The sequence below is a fragment of the Chelonus insularis genome, unplaced genomic scaffold, assembly GCF_013357705.1.
Source record: "Chelonus insularis isolate UGA/USDA-ARS -01 unplaced genomic scaffold, ASM1335770v1 contig_3_pilon, whole genome shotgun sequence".
In the NCBI taxonomy this organism is placed as follows: domain Eukaryota; kingdom Metazoa; phylum Arthropoda; class Insecta; order Hymenoptera; family Braconidae; genus Chelonus; species Chelonus insularis.
This window is the reverse complement of record NW_023276556.1, coordinates 3353715-3370135: the sequence shown is the minus strand read 5'-3', so window position 1 is coordinate 3370135 and position 16421 is coordinate 3353715. Positions and strand designations below refer to the sequence as shown.

Sequence of the window (16421 nt, the reverse complement as noted above, 5' to 3'; positions counted from 1 at the left end):
TTTATAAAGAATTATTTTTAAAAAAATACTCGAAGTTTTTTTGGAGTAATTTTTATTTAAGGCCATATAATTTTTACTCCAAAATTTTTTCAATTTATTTAATTCACGGTTTTTTAAATTACCTTTTATTATTTTATCTTCCAGAACTCCCTTGTATTTTAGAAAAATCCAAACTTCCACATTTTAATTTACCTCACATTTCGATTTAATCCGCTATCCTCAGTCCAATCTGATTAAAATAAAAATATAAATGAATTATTATTTGATAACTTTGAATCCAGAAAAAGTTGAAATAATGAAAGAAAGAAACGTTGTATGTGTTGCGAATAGCAATCTTTCTCACCAATAAGGAATTTACCGGCAAATATTGTGTTCTAAGTAATGACCGTGCAAAAAAGAAAGAGGAGAATAAAGCAGCTCTTACATACAGTTTTCACATCCCCGTAGTTGCGGTCGGGATTTTATCTCATCCCTAGTGTGTCCCTCGAATAGAATGAGTGTAGAAAAAAGAGAAAAAGTATATAAAGCTGGTCGCTTTACGCGGCTGAGACGCTGTCGTTTGTTCGCGCCACAGCAGCCTCCATTTTAAGCCATGTTGGCTGAGGGAAGCCCGCGAGGGACTTTTCTCTCTATTCTCGTTGAAAACTTACATTTTTCCCTTGGGAGTCGATGCCTTTCGCAAAACTAGCGTGCTAAATGTCACAAAAAGCTCAGACTTTATGATGGTTTATAATAATAAAAATTTTAGATAAAAGAAAAAACTTACGTTTGTATGCTCATTTTCTCGTTTTAAAAATGAAAATGGGCAAATTTCTAATCAATTATGTAATTAATTTTTGCAATAAATTATTTTTTATCCTATAAATTTTTTTTTTTTCATTTCAACGTTACTCAGCTTTTACTAAAACATGATATAAATACAACTCAAAAGAATATTTAAATAAAGAAAATGTAAAATTCATAACAAAAAATTACAAATGTTCAAAGCAGGTACTAAAAAAGTAGAAAGAGCAAAAAGCAAAAATTGCAAACGTTGGCGTAAAAGCGAAAAGGATCAGATACGAAGGGAGTGATAACGAGAAACTTAATAGGATAGTCTCTGTCCCTAGTCGATTGGCTAATTATCCACTTGGCAATAATCCGTGGAGATTTCATTCTGTCACGTGAGCTTTTCATACAATCAAACCAACTCATTGCGTGTACGGGGTAGAACCGCGTGCCAAGTTTATATACACTGACATACACAATCAAACTTTTCGTGTGATAATGAAGAAACACACAATCATGCTCCAAATCCATTTTGTATCACGTTATGTATGGCGAGTACGCACTAAACTAAACAATCTCACTATATTTGATGAGACAATAAAAATTCTGTATTAATGGAAGCAAAGGAATATCTACTGTATGGGAAAAGACAAAAGAATCATAAATATTTGAAATAATATATTATTTAATTATCATTATTTCACAAACAGTAAATTAAAATGTTTTTTTTTCTTAAAATATGTCAATTTCAAAGAAAGACTTTCGTTACAAAAAGATTGCCTTTTTTTTAAAGAAAGAGTATATTAAAAATCAAGAAGCTATTTTTTTAGTTATGTAGTTGATTTTTATACCATTTTTACTTTCATATTTTCCAACTTTATGAGAGCAATGGTCTTCTTAAGTTGGAAATCTTCTCAAAAACTTTTTAGTCGAATCGCTTCCAATAAGCATGATCTGGTTCACCACCGATGTGATTGATAAAGCACATCATGTGTCACTCACCGATACAAGCTGTAAGATAAATTTATGGCTATTGAAAAAATTATTGAATAAATTTTTTGCTGATCAAGTTCAAATGCTTCTATAATACAAATATTCATTTTCAATTAAATACCTGTGTTCCATCATCAGATACGTAGTATGCAACTCATACGTTCCAAATCTTTGGTAAAAATGATCTAGCTGTAGGGTATTGTATGAAACCATTGTAATGGTCTTGTACAACTAGTGTACAGGGTTTGGAGACGATCAATGCAAAAGCACATACCAAGTCCAGTGGCAATTCGAAGGAGAAGAGTAGAATCTAGAGAGATTGTTATACCTAAATAAATCGAGATTGTTTGCAGTGGCATCGTTTTACGCATGAGTCCGTGGGTTCTTTATATTCTTTTCTCAATTCAAGTTGATGCCACTTGAGCGAGTTGGAGTGTAAGCGAATGCAGAAGCAAGCGAGATAGCTTGAGGGGTTGGTTGCTCGTAGGTCACCCTCAGGGACTTTGATCTGTGCCGATCTCCGGAACTACAATTCCCTTCAACACTACCATATCCTCCATTTCTCCCACTTTGTGACCACTTCTCGCTTTGCGATGCTCCGCAATTCATTCTCATTTGAAAGAATGACGCTCGTCCTCTAATTACTAGATGCCGAAGTTTGTTTCTGTACAATGAGAATCTGTCAAAGTCGATATATGTCTAGAGAGTAATGGAAAAAATTTTATTCAATTTAATTTATTTCATTTTCCTATTTGTTTTATGTTATTTCTTTATTTTTATTATTTTTCTTATGAACTTGTAGTTTTATTATTATTATTATGAATGCTTTTATAAATGGTGAATTAGAGGAAAATAAAAAGATCACATACAGTTTTGATATTCATGAATATAAACAGAAATATCGACGCACATTTAAGTCAAAGGACTACCAGTCAGGTGATCAAAGGATAAAAGATATCACAATGTTGAGTCCTCACAACCCCTCTTTTTTAACAATCATCTTTTATACTAAACAAGACCATCGTTTCAACTCTTCACTTTTACTCTATATATACAGTCAACTTCGTTTTTTGTAATAATTGTATATTTTTGCATTTTTTCGGCTTTTCAGTGTACTTTATTGCACACATATTGATTTTATTACTTCTCTAATTATCATTTCTGGTCCAATAATTATAGTTTGAATTCATTATTCCTGAAAAATTCTAATATTTAATGAAGCTTTTTTACTGTTAAATAAACATGCTATAAATAAATATCAAACTATATTGCACTCACTTATTTGCATAATACAACTTTTTTTTTATATTGAAATTTAAATTAAAAACGAGCTTCTATATTTCATATAATATTATGGATAACTGTAATAAAATTTGTTTTTCTCTTTTCGTGTCAAGAGATTACTGTTGGAGTTTGGGTGGACTCCATCAAGCAGATTGAAACTGACGAGACTAGCACTTTTCCCCTAGTCAAGCTGCTAGATATGTATTCCTTATCTTTTTCAGTGTATACATAACAGCCACAGTATATGTAAAAACCTTCTACGATACTTTAATAAAATCTATAGGTATACAAATCATACATACACAATCAGTTATGTGTATTTTTGATATTTTTAACCATCAAATAATTCTTTTTTGAAAAGTACCTATATAAATCGGGCAAGCTTATGATGAAAATTCACAAAACATGGACTTAAGACGATTACGTTTTTACCTTGCTTTGTACCTTTACAGAGAAAATAGCAGCCTCATGTAATCATTCTTCGTTATTTAAAGATTAAATGGAATCCCAAATGAATTAAAACTTGTGTATAAAAAAGACGTACTCGTCAGAGTTCAGCAGGAAGTACAGTAGCCTAAAGGCATTGAGAGAAATCAAAAAATCTAACTTTTTCAACAGTAACATTTACTTACCAAATATTCTTTTTGATAATTTTTATCAAGGATTGTAAGTTTTTTAGTTTATAAAAAAATCTTCCTCTTAACACCAAAAATCAAAATTAAAAATTTCAATACATTTTTATGGTGTCAAAGAATCGTATCAGTATGTATCATTCAATTGTATTTGTTTAAAATATTATATAATATTTAAAAATGAATATTATGATTCATTAATGAAAATAACAATCATTTATGATATCCTCATTCTAACCGTCCACAGCTTTGTAAGTTCAAGGATAGAGTGGTTCAACGACAGAATTGATCGTAGCACTTCATGTAGTGAACTTATGTACTTAAATTAGTATTTTGTGAATGCAAAATTGTCGAATGTGGGTCATTTCATGAAGTAGTAATCTTGGTTGGTGATAAGAGGTATTGCTACCAACAGGGCAATAAAAACTTTATCAAGCATAGAGAGCGCTACCTTATGGAGTCTAGCATGTAAACACATATGCTTCTGCTAGGATTTTTCGGTATTACACATGTGTTGTATTATGTGAAGCATAAGAGATAAAGTACATAAAAATGTGATTAATCAATGCTGTTCTCTTCTTCATAAACAGCATCCACAATCAATTTAAATTTTTGTGAACAGAAGATTATTAAATATGACAGTATTTATATAAAACAAAGTGTGTCTGTAATTTTAATTCAAGTTAAAAATAGAATTTAATCTCAGTGATTTGTAGAATGTAATTTAAACGCAGTATATTAAAGATCTTTGTTGAGTAAATTTTAAACCATTATTATTTGTATAAAACGATATTTAAAAGGTATTATTGTAATTCGATACATTAAAGTGTACTTATTGTGTGATTTAAAAATTATTTGGAAGTGAAGATAGTCATGTTGATCGATTATTTATAAAGAGAGGCCAACCTACGCATTAGCCAAAAATTTCAATTATTTTATTGGGTAATCAATTTATTCTTATTAAAAAAAAACAACTCATTTTATTTTATATTGTTTAGATCACTACAAGCAAAATGACAGTATCAACTGGAAAGAGTGTACGTAAACCGGAAAAAGATGATAATGAAGTAAAAGAATTGACTGATGGACAAATAAAATTAATAAAACTTCTTATTAAGTTATATCACTTAAAAAAGAAACGTTTATGTAGAATAATTACATATTTTATTATTATTTTTCTATTATTATTTCCTATTGTCAGTTTAATCCTAATATTGAATGATGGAGCTATATTATCTGATAATTCAGAATATGAAGGTTATTTTGGAACCTCTCATAAAATGCTTGAAATAGTAAATAAACTAAAAAGATTACTTGAAAAAAATATCTATATAAAGTCTGCTCAAAATGAAGAATGTGCTCGAATGCCAAAAGAGCTACGTTTTGATTGTCATCCTGACAATGGAGCTTCTATGATTGCATGTCAAAATCGAGGATGTTGTTGGGATCCACCTAATGAAAATATTAAATCAGTTCCTTTGAGTATACCTTATTGCTTTTATCCTACAAGTTGGAAATTGTATGAATATGAAAACTATACTCGAAAAAATAGCGGCTTCACTGGTTATCTCATTAATAAAAGATCTTCGTTTCTAAAAGATGATCTACCGATTTTGAAAATGGAAGCTATTAATATTGATGAAAATATCTTAGAAGTTAAGGTAACATAACTTGAAATTCAAATATTATTTTATATCAAGCGGATGATATTACACTGCTCAATTTATTTTTTTACAGATCTATGATCCTACTAAATTACGTTATGAACCAAAATGGCCAGTCAGGAAACACTATAAACCTTTTGGTCAAAAAATGGAAAGTACAAATTATCGTTTTCAGATGGATAATTCTAAGCCTGGCTTTCGCATCTGGAGATCCAATAACCAGAAGTCTGTAGTGTAAGTAAATTAAGAAATTATTTATCAAAATTTTGTAATGAACACTTAATTAAAATTTATATTAATTTTATAGATTTGATTCTTTGACAGCTGGTGGATTCATATTCTCTAATCAATTTCTCCAGATGTCCACTTTACTATCGTCTTCCCATATTTATGGTCTTGGTGAACACAGAAATAATTTAAAGTTAAATACTACATGGCAGACATTGACATTATTTAACAGAGATCAGGCGCCAATAGAACACTCCAATTTATATGGTTCTCATCCATTTTATTTAGTTGTTGAGCAGACTGGTGATTGTTATGGTGTATTATTCTTAAACAGCAATGCTATGGGTATTTATAATTTTTTTTCTGAGCATAGTATTTTTATTTATCATAAAGATTAATTGTATGTTTTATTAAATTTATATAGATATCATACTACAACCTACACCAGCATTAACATTTCGAAGTACAGGTGGAATATTTGACTTGTATTTTTTCATGGGTCCAACTCCTGCAGATGTTCTTGCTCAATATACACAAATTGTTGGAAAACCTTTTATGCCTCCATATTGGTCACTTGGATTTCATCTCTGCAGGTAGAGTTATTAGCAATTAATAAAAATAAAAATAATTTTTTATTGATCACAAAAATATTTTAAACGAAGGTTCGGCTATCGATCTTTGGAAAAAACCAAAGAAGTTTGGAATAGAACTAGAGCAGCTGGCATTCCGTTTGTACGTTATTCAATCACTATTTTATGATTGATTTAAAAATTTAAAACTTTTTATTTAATTTAAGGATACTCAATGGAATGACTTGGATTACATGAGTAATAACAATAATTTCATATATGATAAAAATAAGTTTAAGGATCTACCCAAATTTGTTAAAGAACTTCACAAAGTATGGTTTTGATTTTCAATACTTCTTTTAAATCGAATAAGTAATAGTTACAATATTTTAATATCTGATAATATTTGATAGATTGGAATGCATTACATTCCATTGATAGATCCAGGAATTTCAGCATCAGAAGAAAAGGGCACCTATCCTCCATATGATGACGGAATAAAGAATGATATTTTTATTAAAAATTCTGAAACGAATTTACCTTTTGTTGGAAAAGTATGGAATCGCGTATCAACAGTTTGGCCAGATTTCACTCACCCTAAATCTCAAGAATATTGGTATAATATGATGAATAGTATGCACGAGAATTTCCAATATGATGGTGCTTGGATTGTAAGTAACTAAAAATTGAAATAAAATAAAATAATATTACATTATACCAAAATTTTTATAGCAATTCAATATATAAATATATATATTTCCAAGATACAATATTACTATTTAATATTTTTATGCTATTCCGAAATTAAACATGGTTTAGAAAAAAGTAACCGATTTTTACACATACAGGATATGAATGAGCCATCCAACTTCTTCAACGGCCTAATCAATGGATGTTCTCCATCAAGTCTTATGGATAATCCTCCTTATACACCAAATGTGGCTGGTGAAGTTTTGTATTCTAAAACACTTTGCATGAATGCAAAACACTATTTAGGATGGCATTATGATATTCATAATACTTATGGCATAGCAGAAGCTGCCGTTACTCATTTGTTAGTAGAATTTTATTACTAAACTTTATTACTTATAAAATATCAAAATGATTATAAATAACATAATTTTTGTATATTAGTGCATTGGAAAAGATTCGTAATAAGCGACCATTTATCGTTTCTCGAGCTACATGGGTAGGTCAAGGTTCATATTCTGCTCATTGGACCGGAGATGTTTTTTCTACCTGGTAATTTTTAAATAAACTCAAGTGATTAAATGATAATAAAAGTTAAAATTTTATATTAATTCCATTTAAATAATACTAATTTCAGGCACGATTTAAGAATGAGCGTTCCAGAAATATTGGCATTCAGCATTTTCCAAATTCCTATGGTTGGAGCAGATATTTGTGGATTTAATGGCAATACTACTCAAGATCTTTGTAATCGGTGGATGCAATTAGGAGCTTTTTATCCATTTTCGCGAAATCATAACACTGATGATGCAATAGTAAATAAAATTTTTCATAATGCGTTAGCTTAATTGATTTACATTTAATATAATTGATATTTATTATTTAGGATCAAGATCCAGTAGCAATGGGAGATATTGTTGTAAAATCATCAAGAAAAGCATTGATGATTCGATACAGATTTTTACCATATTTATATACACTTTTCTTCAAAGCTCATATGTTTGGAGAAGCAGTAGCTCGTCCTCTATTTTTTGAGTACAAAAATTTTCATTTAGAGTCAATTTAATCAATTGAATTTTTTTTATCATTCATAGTATTCAATTTTAAATACTAATGATTAATTAATAATACTAGGTTTGTAAAAGATCCAAATACATTGGATGTGGATTCGCAATTTTTGTGGGGAAAAGCAATGATGTTTGCACCAGTTTTAGAAAAGGTAAAATTTTCATTATTTTATTCTTTGTAATTTATCGTGAATATAATAAATTTTTATCAAACAGGATAAAGAAGAAGTCACTGCTTATCTGCCATCAGGATTATGGTTTGATTTCTATAATAAATCTTTTGTCATTTCTAAAGGGCAAAATTTCACACTTCCTGCTCCAGTTGATACAATACCTATTCTTATTCGTGGAGGCAATATTTTACCAGCTCAAACTCCTGGAAAAACGACAACTGAAAGTAGACAAAATAAATTCGAGTTATTGATAGCTCCTGATCTACAAGAAAAAGCAGTTGGAGAATTATTTTGGGATGATGGAGATAGTATTGGTAACTATTTACTTGATTTAATAGCTTTTGTTCATATTGTCTAATTATTAATAAAATTTTAGATTCAATTGAAAGTGGAAAATATATATTACTTAAATTTTCAATGGAAAATAAAACGATAAAATCTCAAATACAACATGATGATTTCGATGGGAAAATGATTTTGGGTAAGATTCAAATTATGGGATTCCAATCAGATGTTACACAAGTGACTATAAATAATACAAATGTTCCATTTAGTCACGATAAGAAAAGAAATGTAAGTATCTTTAATTTTACCGAATCCGTAATAATTACTTTCAACAACTGCATTAATATTTTTATTTTAGTATTTAACTGTAAAACCAATCCAAGTGGATCTCAAGTATTCATTTATTATGCAATGGAAATAATTCTATAAAACTTTTGATGGTCAATACGTCATACGCGTGTGTGTGTGAATTACAAATGTTTATATTCATTTTACTCAAACACTCTATACAAGTACGTCAATATTTTTACAAAGTTTATTCAAGTTATGTTACAATTTTCAAATATGCATGACACTATTAGAATACAATAAAGAGATGTTAAAATATATTTTGTATCATATCTGAAAATAAAAAAAATTTCAAGCATGAGTTTGTTGAATTATAAAAAAACAATAATAGTGACGATAATACTATCTATCGTCTATCAGTAAGAGTTATAGTTGAACCGAATTTTAATTTTTTTTTCTGGATTCCACTTTGGCACTAGATCTCCTTATAGATAATGAAGACAAAAATTATACGAAAACGTTTCCCTTATTATCAAGTCAAATACTGCCCTCAATGACCTTAATCTTTATTCAGTGATTGTACGACTTATTTACTTATATCGATGTATTTTTTATTTTTCAATAAACACAAGCTCTGCTTTACATCAATTTAATAGGAATAATGATTATTATCATATATAAAAATTTTTTAATACAGAAAAATTGAAAAAAAAAAATTAAATGGCAATTAAATCTTTGGTGAATAAAATATTATTTGCATTTTAACAAAAGATATATAGTGATTATCATAATCAGTCACACAACTAAGCACCGTCACTTGCTACATTAAACAAATTTTTATCCAAATACATAATTTAGAAATACGTATAACACAAGTAACATTGATAAATTTTAAATATCAATATATTCATATTTTAAAATGAATTAATAGTATAGATATTAATGATAAATATTTTTATTATTGTCTGTTCACATTTATTTATGTCTATCATAATTATCGCAGTTTTATTTTTAATTATTTGTTAACCATTTTTTTATAAAGTGAGTGCTAATTCTCAATACCATACACACAGTAGTGTTGACTTTAATAAATCAATTACTGTATTATTTTATTTAGTCAGAATAAAGAATTGAAACACTAATCTCACAATTTAAAGTGCAAAATATATAACAGTAATATAAACTGTGCCTAATATAGCTTTATAAGCAACATAACACAATTTTTAATTATTTATCACTCATAAGTAATTCATTCTATAAAATAAGCCTAAAAAATTTTTGGTATAAACATCTTTTATAAGTTCAAAATTAATAATAAGGCCTTTATATATTGAATCATCTCTGTGAAAAAAATATAAAGCGTCAAAAATGGTAGTAGAATAACTATGTTAATACAATATGGCAAGTTTTTGTCATAAATGGCACTGTTGGATTTCTCGTTATCACACATACAACAATCATTAGTATTAATAAATAATTTTTTTAACAAGAAAAATCCGTCGGACAAATTATTCTTCTGTTTTGACATAAAAAATTCTTTGGTTATAACACATGAAAGGGACATATGGCTATGTAGTTGTAAGAGTCTCCAGTATCTCTTCTGGACTTTTATTCATCTTTTTAAATGTTTCCCAGTGTTCCTTGGGTACAGTCCACTCGAGAAATGTCTCAAGATTTTTTCGTAGAGCTTCGAATTCAGTTAATTCACCAACTCTTGCTGGATCTTTACCAGCAGATATCAGGGAATCTTGGAGAACTTGATCGATAAGTCTCTTACCAAAACCCAATTCATCTAACTTCTCAGGTTTTGATATTCTTTTCAGCAACACAGCTAATAGTAATCTCATTTTCTCGATACTCATCACACAATATTTTCCTGTTTCTTTTGCTAATTCATCTCCTGATTTATCAGCAATCTCTGATGTCTTCAGACAATTTCTCTCATGATTTTCAAGATCACTTTTGATCCTGAAAAATAAGTTACAATTTTTACAATTGTATGGTTCATTCCTTCCATGAATACACTTCATATGTTTTTTCCAATGAGGCAATTGAGTAAAGCCAGCATTGCATTCAGAGCACTTGAAAGGTCTTTCACCAGTATGCCTTCTGGTATGAAGCTTCAAAGCAGTAGAATGAGCAAAAGCTTGCCAGCAAACAAGACATCGAAATGGACGTTGACCAGAATGAGTTCTTTGGTGAACAGTTAGTTGAGATTTTTGTGCAAATCTTTGACCACATGTAGCACAACCATGTGGTCTATCTTGACAATGAGTTCTCATGTGTTGTGGTAAATGTCCTTTGAATGTTTTGTTGCAGATTATACAGAGAAATGATTTAACATCTTTGTGCAAACACTCCAGGTGTTTTTTTAAAGCATCTCTGCGAATAAATCCTCGACCACAGATATCACATTTATGATCTTTCTGACCATTATGTCGTTTCATGTGAAGTGCTAAATTAGCTGCACAAGTAAATGTACCAGTGCATAGAGCGCAATGATAAGGCTTTATATGACTATGAGTTCGTCGATGTTGAGCTAATTGTCCACCACGTGCAAAACTTTTATCGCATTCTGAGCATTTGTATGGTTTGAAGCCTGTATGAGTCCTAACGTGAAGTTTCAGTCGCTCCTTTAGGGGAAATTCTTTTCCACAATCATCACATTTAAAAAACGGTCCAGCAGCATGAACGACTTTCCAATGATTACGTAGACCTCCACTTCCTTTAAATTTAGCATCACACATCAAACAGCAATATTTTTTTATTTGTTGATCATCTTTGGGCTGATCATCACCTTCAGATATTTTTGAACAATTATTTGTACCCGTAGAAGTTTCATTACTTGAAGATTCTAATGAATCTGAATTGTTATCATGTTGAACTATATTATTATTTTCTTGTTCTAAAATATAATTTGATTCAATTATTACGCCTATTTTGTGTTTTAAATCATTTTCTGATTCTCTTTGTTCTGCTGATAATTCTTTCTGATTATTATTACTATTCTTTATAGAATAATCATGTTGAAGTGTTTTACTTTTTTTTGCAGTCCGATGTGATTTAGTATTGGATTTAAAAGTAGAATTCCCATTACAGAATTGATTATTAATATTTTCTGAAATATTATCACCTAATAATTTATCTTCATCGCTACTATTTTTGTTGATATCATCATGTGAATTTTTTTCTTCTTGCTGATAATAAAATATTCCATCTTTTAAAATATCTTTTTGATATGTCTTCTTTTTTTTACTGGTTCTAGCTCTACTTTTTTTAATTTTTTCTTGAGTAAAAAATTCATCATTTTGATTTTCAGAATTTTCAGTATTATTCCAAGGTAGATTCAATTTTCTTTTACTATATTTCTTTCTTTTAGTCTTTAATATTGAATTGTTACATTCTATCTCAAGTAATCCATCAAAATTACTCGTACCTTCATCATCATCTTCTATATGATCACTATTAGAATCAATGTCAATATCATCGTTGACACCATCAATATCACTATCTTCCTCATCAGTATGCTCATCATCATTGTCATTGTTATGAAGATAAACTACTTGTTTCCGTTTAATGTTCTGTTGTCCATTAATTTTAAAAGAATTTTTTCTTGAAGGAAATTCGCAATCTTGAGATTTTTCAAAAAATTTGAAGTTTCGAGGATCAAATTCACTTTGATTGTTTTGCGAAAAGCTTCTTAGAACTTTAAGTCCATCAGTTGTGGTATTATCTCTATTATCAGAGGTATTTTCGATACGTGACTGTTCAACAGGAAGCAGTTCTGTAAGTTGAATTTCTTCTTGCGATTGTTCAGCTCCACAGACTTGGTCTATAACTGGCTGTTGTGTATTAGTCATTTTAAAATATCTTTATTTGCAGAAAAAAAATATTCTCTACTTTATTTCTTTGGCTTTATTCCAATCTTATTGTATGATAAATCAACTACACTTGCGTCGCTTAAGAGACTTTAACGCTTTCGATTTTATCAAACTGAAGGCAAACATGATGACTTATCAATCTTTCAACTTTTATCGTTAATGTCCATCATGAGTTCATTATTAGCAAATATTGCATGTGAGTATAAATATACCGAAATAAAATTCAGACTGTTCACGTGAAATATGTGATTATAGTGAAAAGTTGACTAAATATAAAATATAAATAGACATTAGTAGAGAGATTATCAATGAATGGAAGACTGGTTACTTGAACGAACCTATTTCAACTGACCAACAGCACAAGTCACACCCGGAAAACTGTACACACGCCTGTCCCTTATCATAGACTGCGTATAGATATACACCTTTAATAGAAGCAAGAGCACACATACACATATGTTAGCAATAAAACCGTGAGCGCGAGTGAAACATTTTATCAAAGCGTTATCGTCTCACGAATAATAATTTTAATAATCTTCTTTTTTATTCAGTATCTTTAGCTAAACACTTTTGTAGTATCAATCGAATATTCTTGCAGTGTTAATATTCCTTTCAATGATAATTATTTCTTCGAAAAAAAATATGTTTCTTTTTCAAGTTGATGATAACTCTTGAAGTTTTGTTTTTGATCCTTGAAATAATAATAAATGATCATTACAAAACCTCCATTAGCGTCGGAATCACTTTCACAGATGTATGAAGCTGCGAGCTTTTAAATGTCAACAGTTTCCCGGTCGATAATTCAACGGAGCTGAACGTCGTTGGCAAGCATTGGAATCTCCCAAAGGCCAAAACCCACTTCAATATTAGCTCAAGGCACGACTGAATTTGCCACAAGCTTTTAGTGTCTGCATGACGATTCTACTATCACACAATTGCGCGCTTTTTACGCGCAGGCGCTCTATAGAGGTCGATATCGTTGCCGGCCAACAACACCGAGCTTTCCCGTCACCCTTTTCCTCTCCAATTCACCCTAAAGTATTCATTACCATCCCCCTTTACTTTTTATAATCGTCCGTGACCTACTACATTGTCTTCTTGATCCCAGGATCTTACTCATGTCTATTTCTATGGCTAAAATTTTATCATTGACAGTTTACACATCTTCTTCATCTGATGTAACTAAAATACACTCGACAAACCCAAAAGGTTTTGAATATAAATTTCAAATTGAATCTTTTTTTAACAATACATATATGTTGCTCATATACTTGATGCTATTCTAAAGATTCACTGATATGTGATAATGTAGATAAGAGTGATAAAGATTGATGATACTTATAGTATATAATAAATAAAATATGAAATATTTAGATATTTGTCATTGATATATTGTAATTCTTGAAAAATTTATGAAATAAACTATACTAATAGTTGATTAAAGGAAATAACCCATCTTCTTTTGTTGAAATAATTTTAAAATATTTAGGTATAATATTTATCAGTTGATGTATGGCATAAAAGATTGAGGCTAATGTAATATAAATGATGACTAGAAGTTTCGATGACGATGGAGACGAAAGGAAGACTGTCAGTGGAGTGAAACGAATAAATAAGTCGACTTTTGTGAGTGCGGTCATACGTGCCCCTGCACGCCGCGCCTAATTAAATGACTTCCGCTGACCAGTCAAGAGCAAGTTAGATATAATACGCTGTAATAGCTTAGTTACGATATTAGTATTCAAATGTCCCATGTGGATCCCTCAGAAAAGAGGATTTGTGATTATAGTATGAATTAATTCCTAGTGAGAAACCGTCACCATCTGTAAATAACAAAGATAAAATTTCAAACCCTTCTTTTTTTATTATTACTCATGTCTATAGTATTTTCAAACATTTATCTACTCCGAACAGAAATACGCATGCTGTAAAGTTAAAATTATATCATATGAAGAATAATTATTTTTATCACAAACGAAATGTAATGAGTGAATAAGTGTTAGGTAGATATAATTTATTTTATTGAAAATATTTAACAAATTCTCGTCTTATCTTGAGAATGTCATAAATATGATAAATAATTATCTTATAGTAGATTAATTTTGTTATTTATGCGTGCAAGATTTCTGATGATGACTGATGATATTGTTATTAAAAGCATTATTTATTGAAGCAAAAAGTGTGCCAACATTGTTCATTTTTTTAATTTAAAAAAAAACAATATAGATATTAAATAAATGTAGGAATAAATTGAATTTTTTTTTACAACAATATATAAAATACAATATAAAAATAAATAGCTGCAAAAAAATTCAACATTTAAAATAGTATTAGAAGCAAATGTTTCTGTTGATATTTATTTATAGAATACTGCAGTAAATTTTTTACAGATCTAATAGATAAAAAATATTATAAGTAATGGTGTAAGAGAATCCCTTCATCAAGATAAATTCTTATGTGGGCGGAGAAGCCAATAAAGTTGTATAACTTGTAACAAGTATAATACTAATTTCAAAGATAGTGTGATCTAAAAAAATGTATAACCAAAAAAAATAAAAAATCAGAAGAGGACAAACCAGTAATGATTTCTGTAAATGTGTTTATCAATCAAAATACAGGTGTACATCAACGCAAAAAATTTGTGCAACAAAAGCTCAATCACGTGATTATTTGTACAATACATACATACATAAATACAAACGTGCATGTGTATGTCTATCTTTCTTTGTCTCTTAATCTTTTCGAGCAATAAAACATACATCTGTGCGCATTGAACTTCCCAAGACATAATATGAGCATGTACATACTTCTCATAAAATTATTTTTTGTGTAAATAAAAACAAATTGGTTAATTAATATCACATCAATGGCAGTAAAATACCTATCTGATTGGAATGGTGTAAACATTGTAATAAAACTAAGTGTACTTACATTAATGGCTGAGGGCAAAACTCCTTGATGTTTACTGTGGAATTAAATGAGAACACTGATCAGTCCTATCCGTCGTTCGCCATCTTTAGTTTTCGTTTTAATTCTACTGATAAATAACAGACAGACAAGAGTCGTCGGAAAGTAAGAAGAGTGAGATAAGAATAAAATTCTGATCAACGCAGATCCCTACATTATGAACGATAGAGATGAAATGTTATCACATGTCCGATAATATATTAAATATTTTTATTCATCATTTTAGAGTAATTAAAAGTTCAATAGAGACTTTAATGATTTCAAAACTATGAATCTTAATTATTAAATTAATTTTTTTTTCTATTCATCGATTTTTTTTTATCATGACTACATCGAAAATATAGAAATCTATGTGATAACACGAAATAACTCCAAAAATCAATTTAATTTTGATCTCAATATATTTATTAAAAAACAAATAATTATCTAGTGTGACTTGAAAATAATCTGAATATTTATTCTATAAATTAACGAGTTATTGTAAAAATTTATTAAACATCCAATAATTTTATTTCTAATGAAGATTATTTATCATACTCCAAAGTCACTTCGAAAAATTGTTATTTTTTTCATTCTTCAACAATTCTTTTGTTATAAAAGAAACAAAAATTACCTTATGAAATTCAATCTGAGCTTTTAAATAATAAACATGGTCATTCTTCTAAATAAATGATAACTTTCTTGATATACGAAAAGGCAAAAGTATTTATTATTCATACAGATTATTAAATAATTCACTGAAAAATTTTTTTTTTTTTTTCAAAATTGTATCTTGGTAGAGGTACATTTTTATCGGCACTTTACCACAAGATGACTCTAGTTATGAAGTTTCTTATCAATATATATGCACACACGTATATTACACATTAGAAGTATACTATGCATCAAGTCGAAATGTGATTACTAACGTGCGCACGCATCCTATATACACT

The 16421-nt window shown here is 29.2% G+C and overlaps 2 protein-coding genes across 7 annotated transcripts; one reads left to right on the top strand and one right to left on the bottom strand.

The window, feature by feature from the left end:
* Positions 1 to 4144: 4144 nt before the first annotated feature.
* LOC118068339 (lysosomal alpha-glucosidase-like) lies at positions 4145 to 8959 on the top strand. Of its 4 annotated transcripts, none has more exons than XM_035085661.1 (16): positions 4145 to 4336; positions 4676 to 5338; positions 5415 to 5575; positions 5649 to 5914; positions 5994 to 6162; positions 6232 to 6301; positions 6366 to 6470; positions 6552 to 6809; positions 6987 to 7192; positions 7273 to 7380; positions 7466 to 7643; positions 7715 to 7863; positions 7963 to 8047; positions 8112 to 8382; positions 8445 to 8641; positions 8712 to 8959. In XM_035085661.1, exons 2-16 carry the CDS (start codon positions 4691 to 4693, stop codon positions 8772 to 8774), a joined length of 2934 nt encoding a protein of 977 aa, XP_034941552.1. In that variant the 5' UTR covers positions 4145 to 4336; positions 4676 to 4690; the 3' UTR covers positions 8775 to 8959. The 4 variants fall into 4 exon arrangements, with proteins under 4 accessions (XP_034941552.1, XP_034941550.1, XP_034941549.1 ...); XM_035085659.1 differs by having other exon boundaries at positions 4145 to 4427; XM_035085658.1 differs by having other exon boundaries at positions 4145 to 4477.
* LOC118068340 (zinc finger protein 250-like) lies at positions 8046 to 16173 on the bottom strand. Of its 3 annotated transcripts, none has more exons than XR_004690491.1 (3): positions 15454 to 15590; positions 8230 to 8286; positions 8046 to 8161 (listed from the first exon to the last, which is right to left on the bottom strand). XR_004690491.1 is itself a non-coding variant. In XM_035085662.1 (2 exons), the coding sequence occupies exon 2, from the start codon at positions 12499 to 12501 to the stop codon at positions 10210 to 10212; it is 2292 nt and encodes a 763-aa protein (XP_034941553.1). In that variant the 5' UTR covers positions 12502 to 14345; positions 15454 to 15578; the 3' UTR covers positions 8940 to 10209. The 3 variants fall into 3 exon arrangements, 1 of the variants encoding a protein (XP_034941553.1); XR_004690492.1 differs by adding an exon at positions 16103 to 16173 and having other exon boundaries at positions 8148 to 8286; positions 15454 to 15487; XM_035085662.1 differs by lacking the exons at positions 8046 to 8161; positions 8230 to 8286 and adding an exon at positions 8940 to 14345 and having other exon boundaries at positions 15454 to 15578.
* Between the last annotated feature and the right edge of the window lie 248 nt (positions 16174 to 16421).

Excerpts from the sequence above, each read along its gene's own strand:
- LOC118068339 (XM_035085661.1), top strand. The coding sequence starts at position 4,691 with ATGACAGTATCAACTGGAAAGAGTGTACGTAAACCGGAAAAAGATGAT. Across the intron at positions 5,915-5,993 it reads CTTAAACAGCAATGCTATGG|ATATCATACTACAACCTACA; the intron begins GTATTTATAATT and ends AAATTTATATAG. Across the intron at positions 8,048-8,111 it reads TTGCACCAGTTTTAGAAAAG|GATAAAGAAGAAGTCACTGC; the intron begins GTAAAATTTTCA and ends TTTATCAAACAG.
- LOC118068340 (XM_035085662.1), bottom strand. The coding sequence starts at position 12,501 with ATGACTAATACACAACAGCCAGTTATAGACCAAGTCTGTGGAGCTGAA.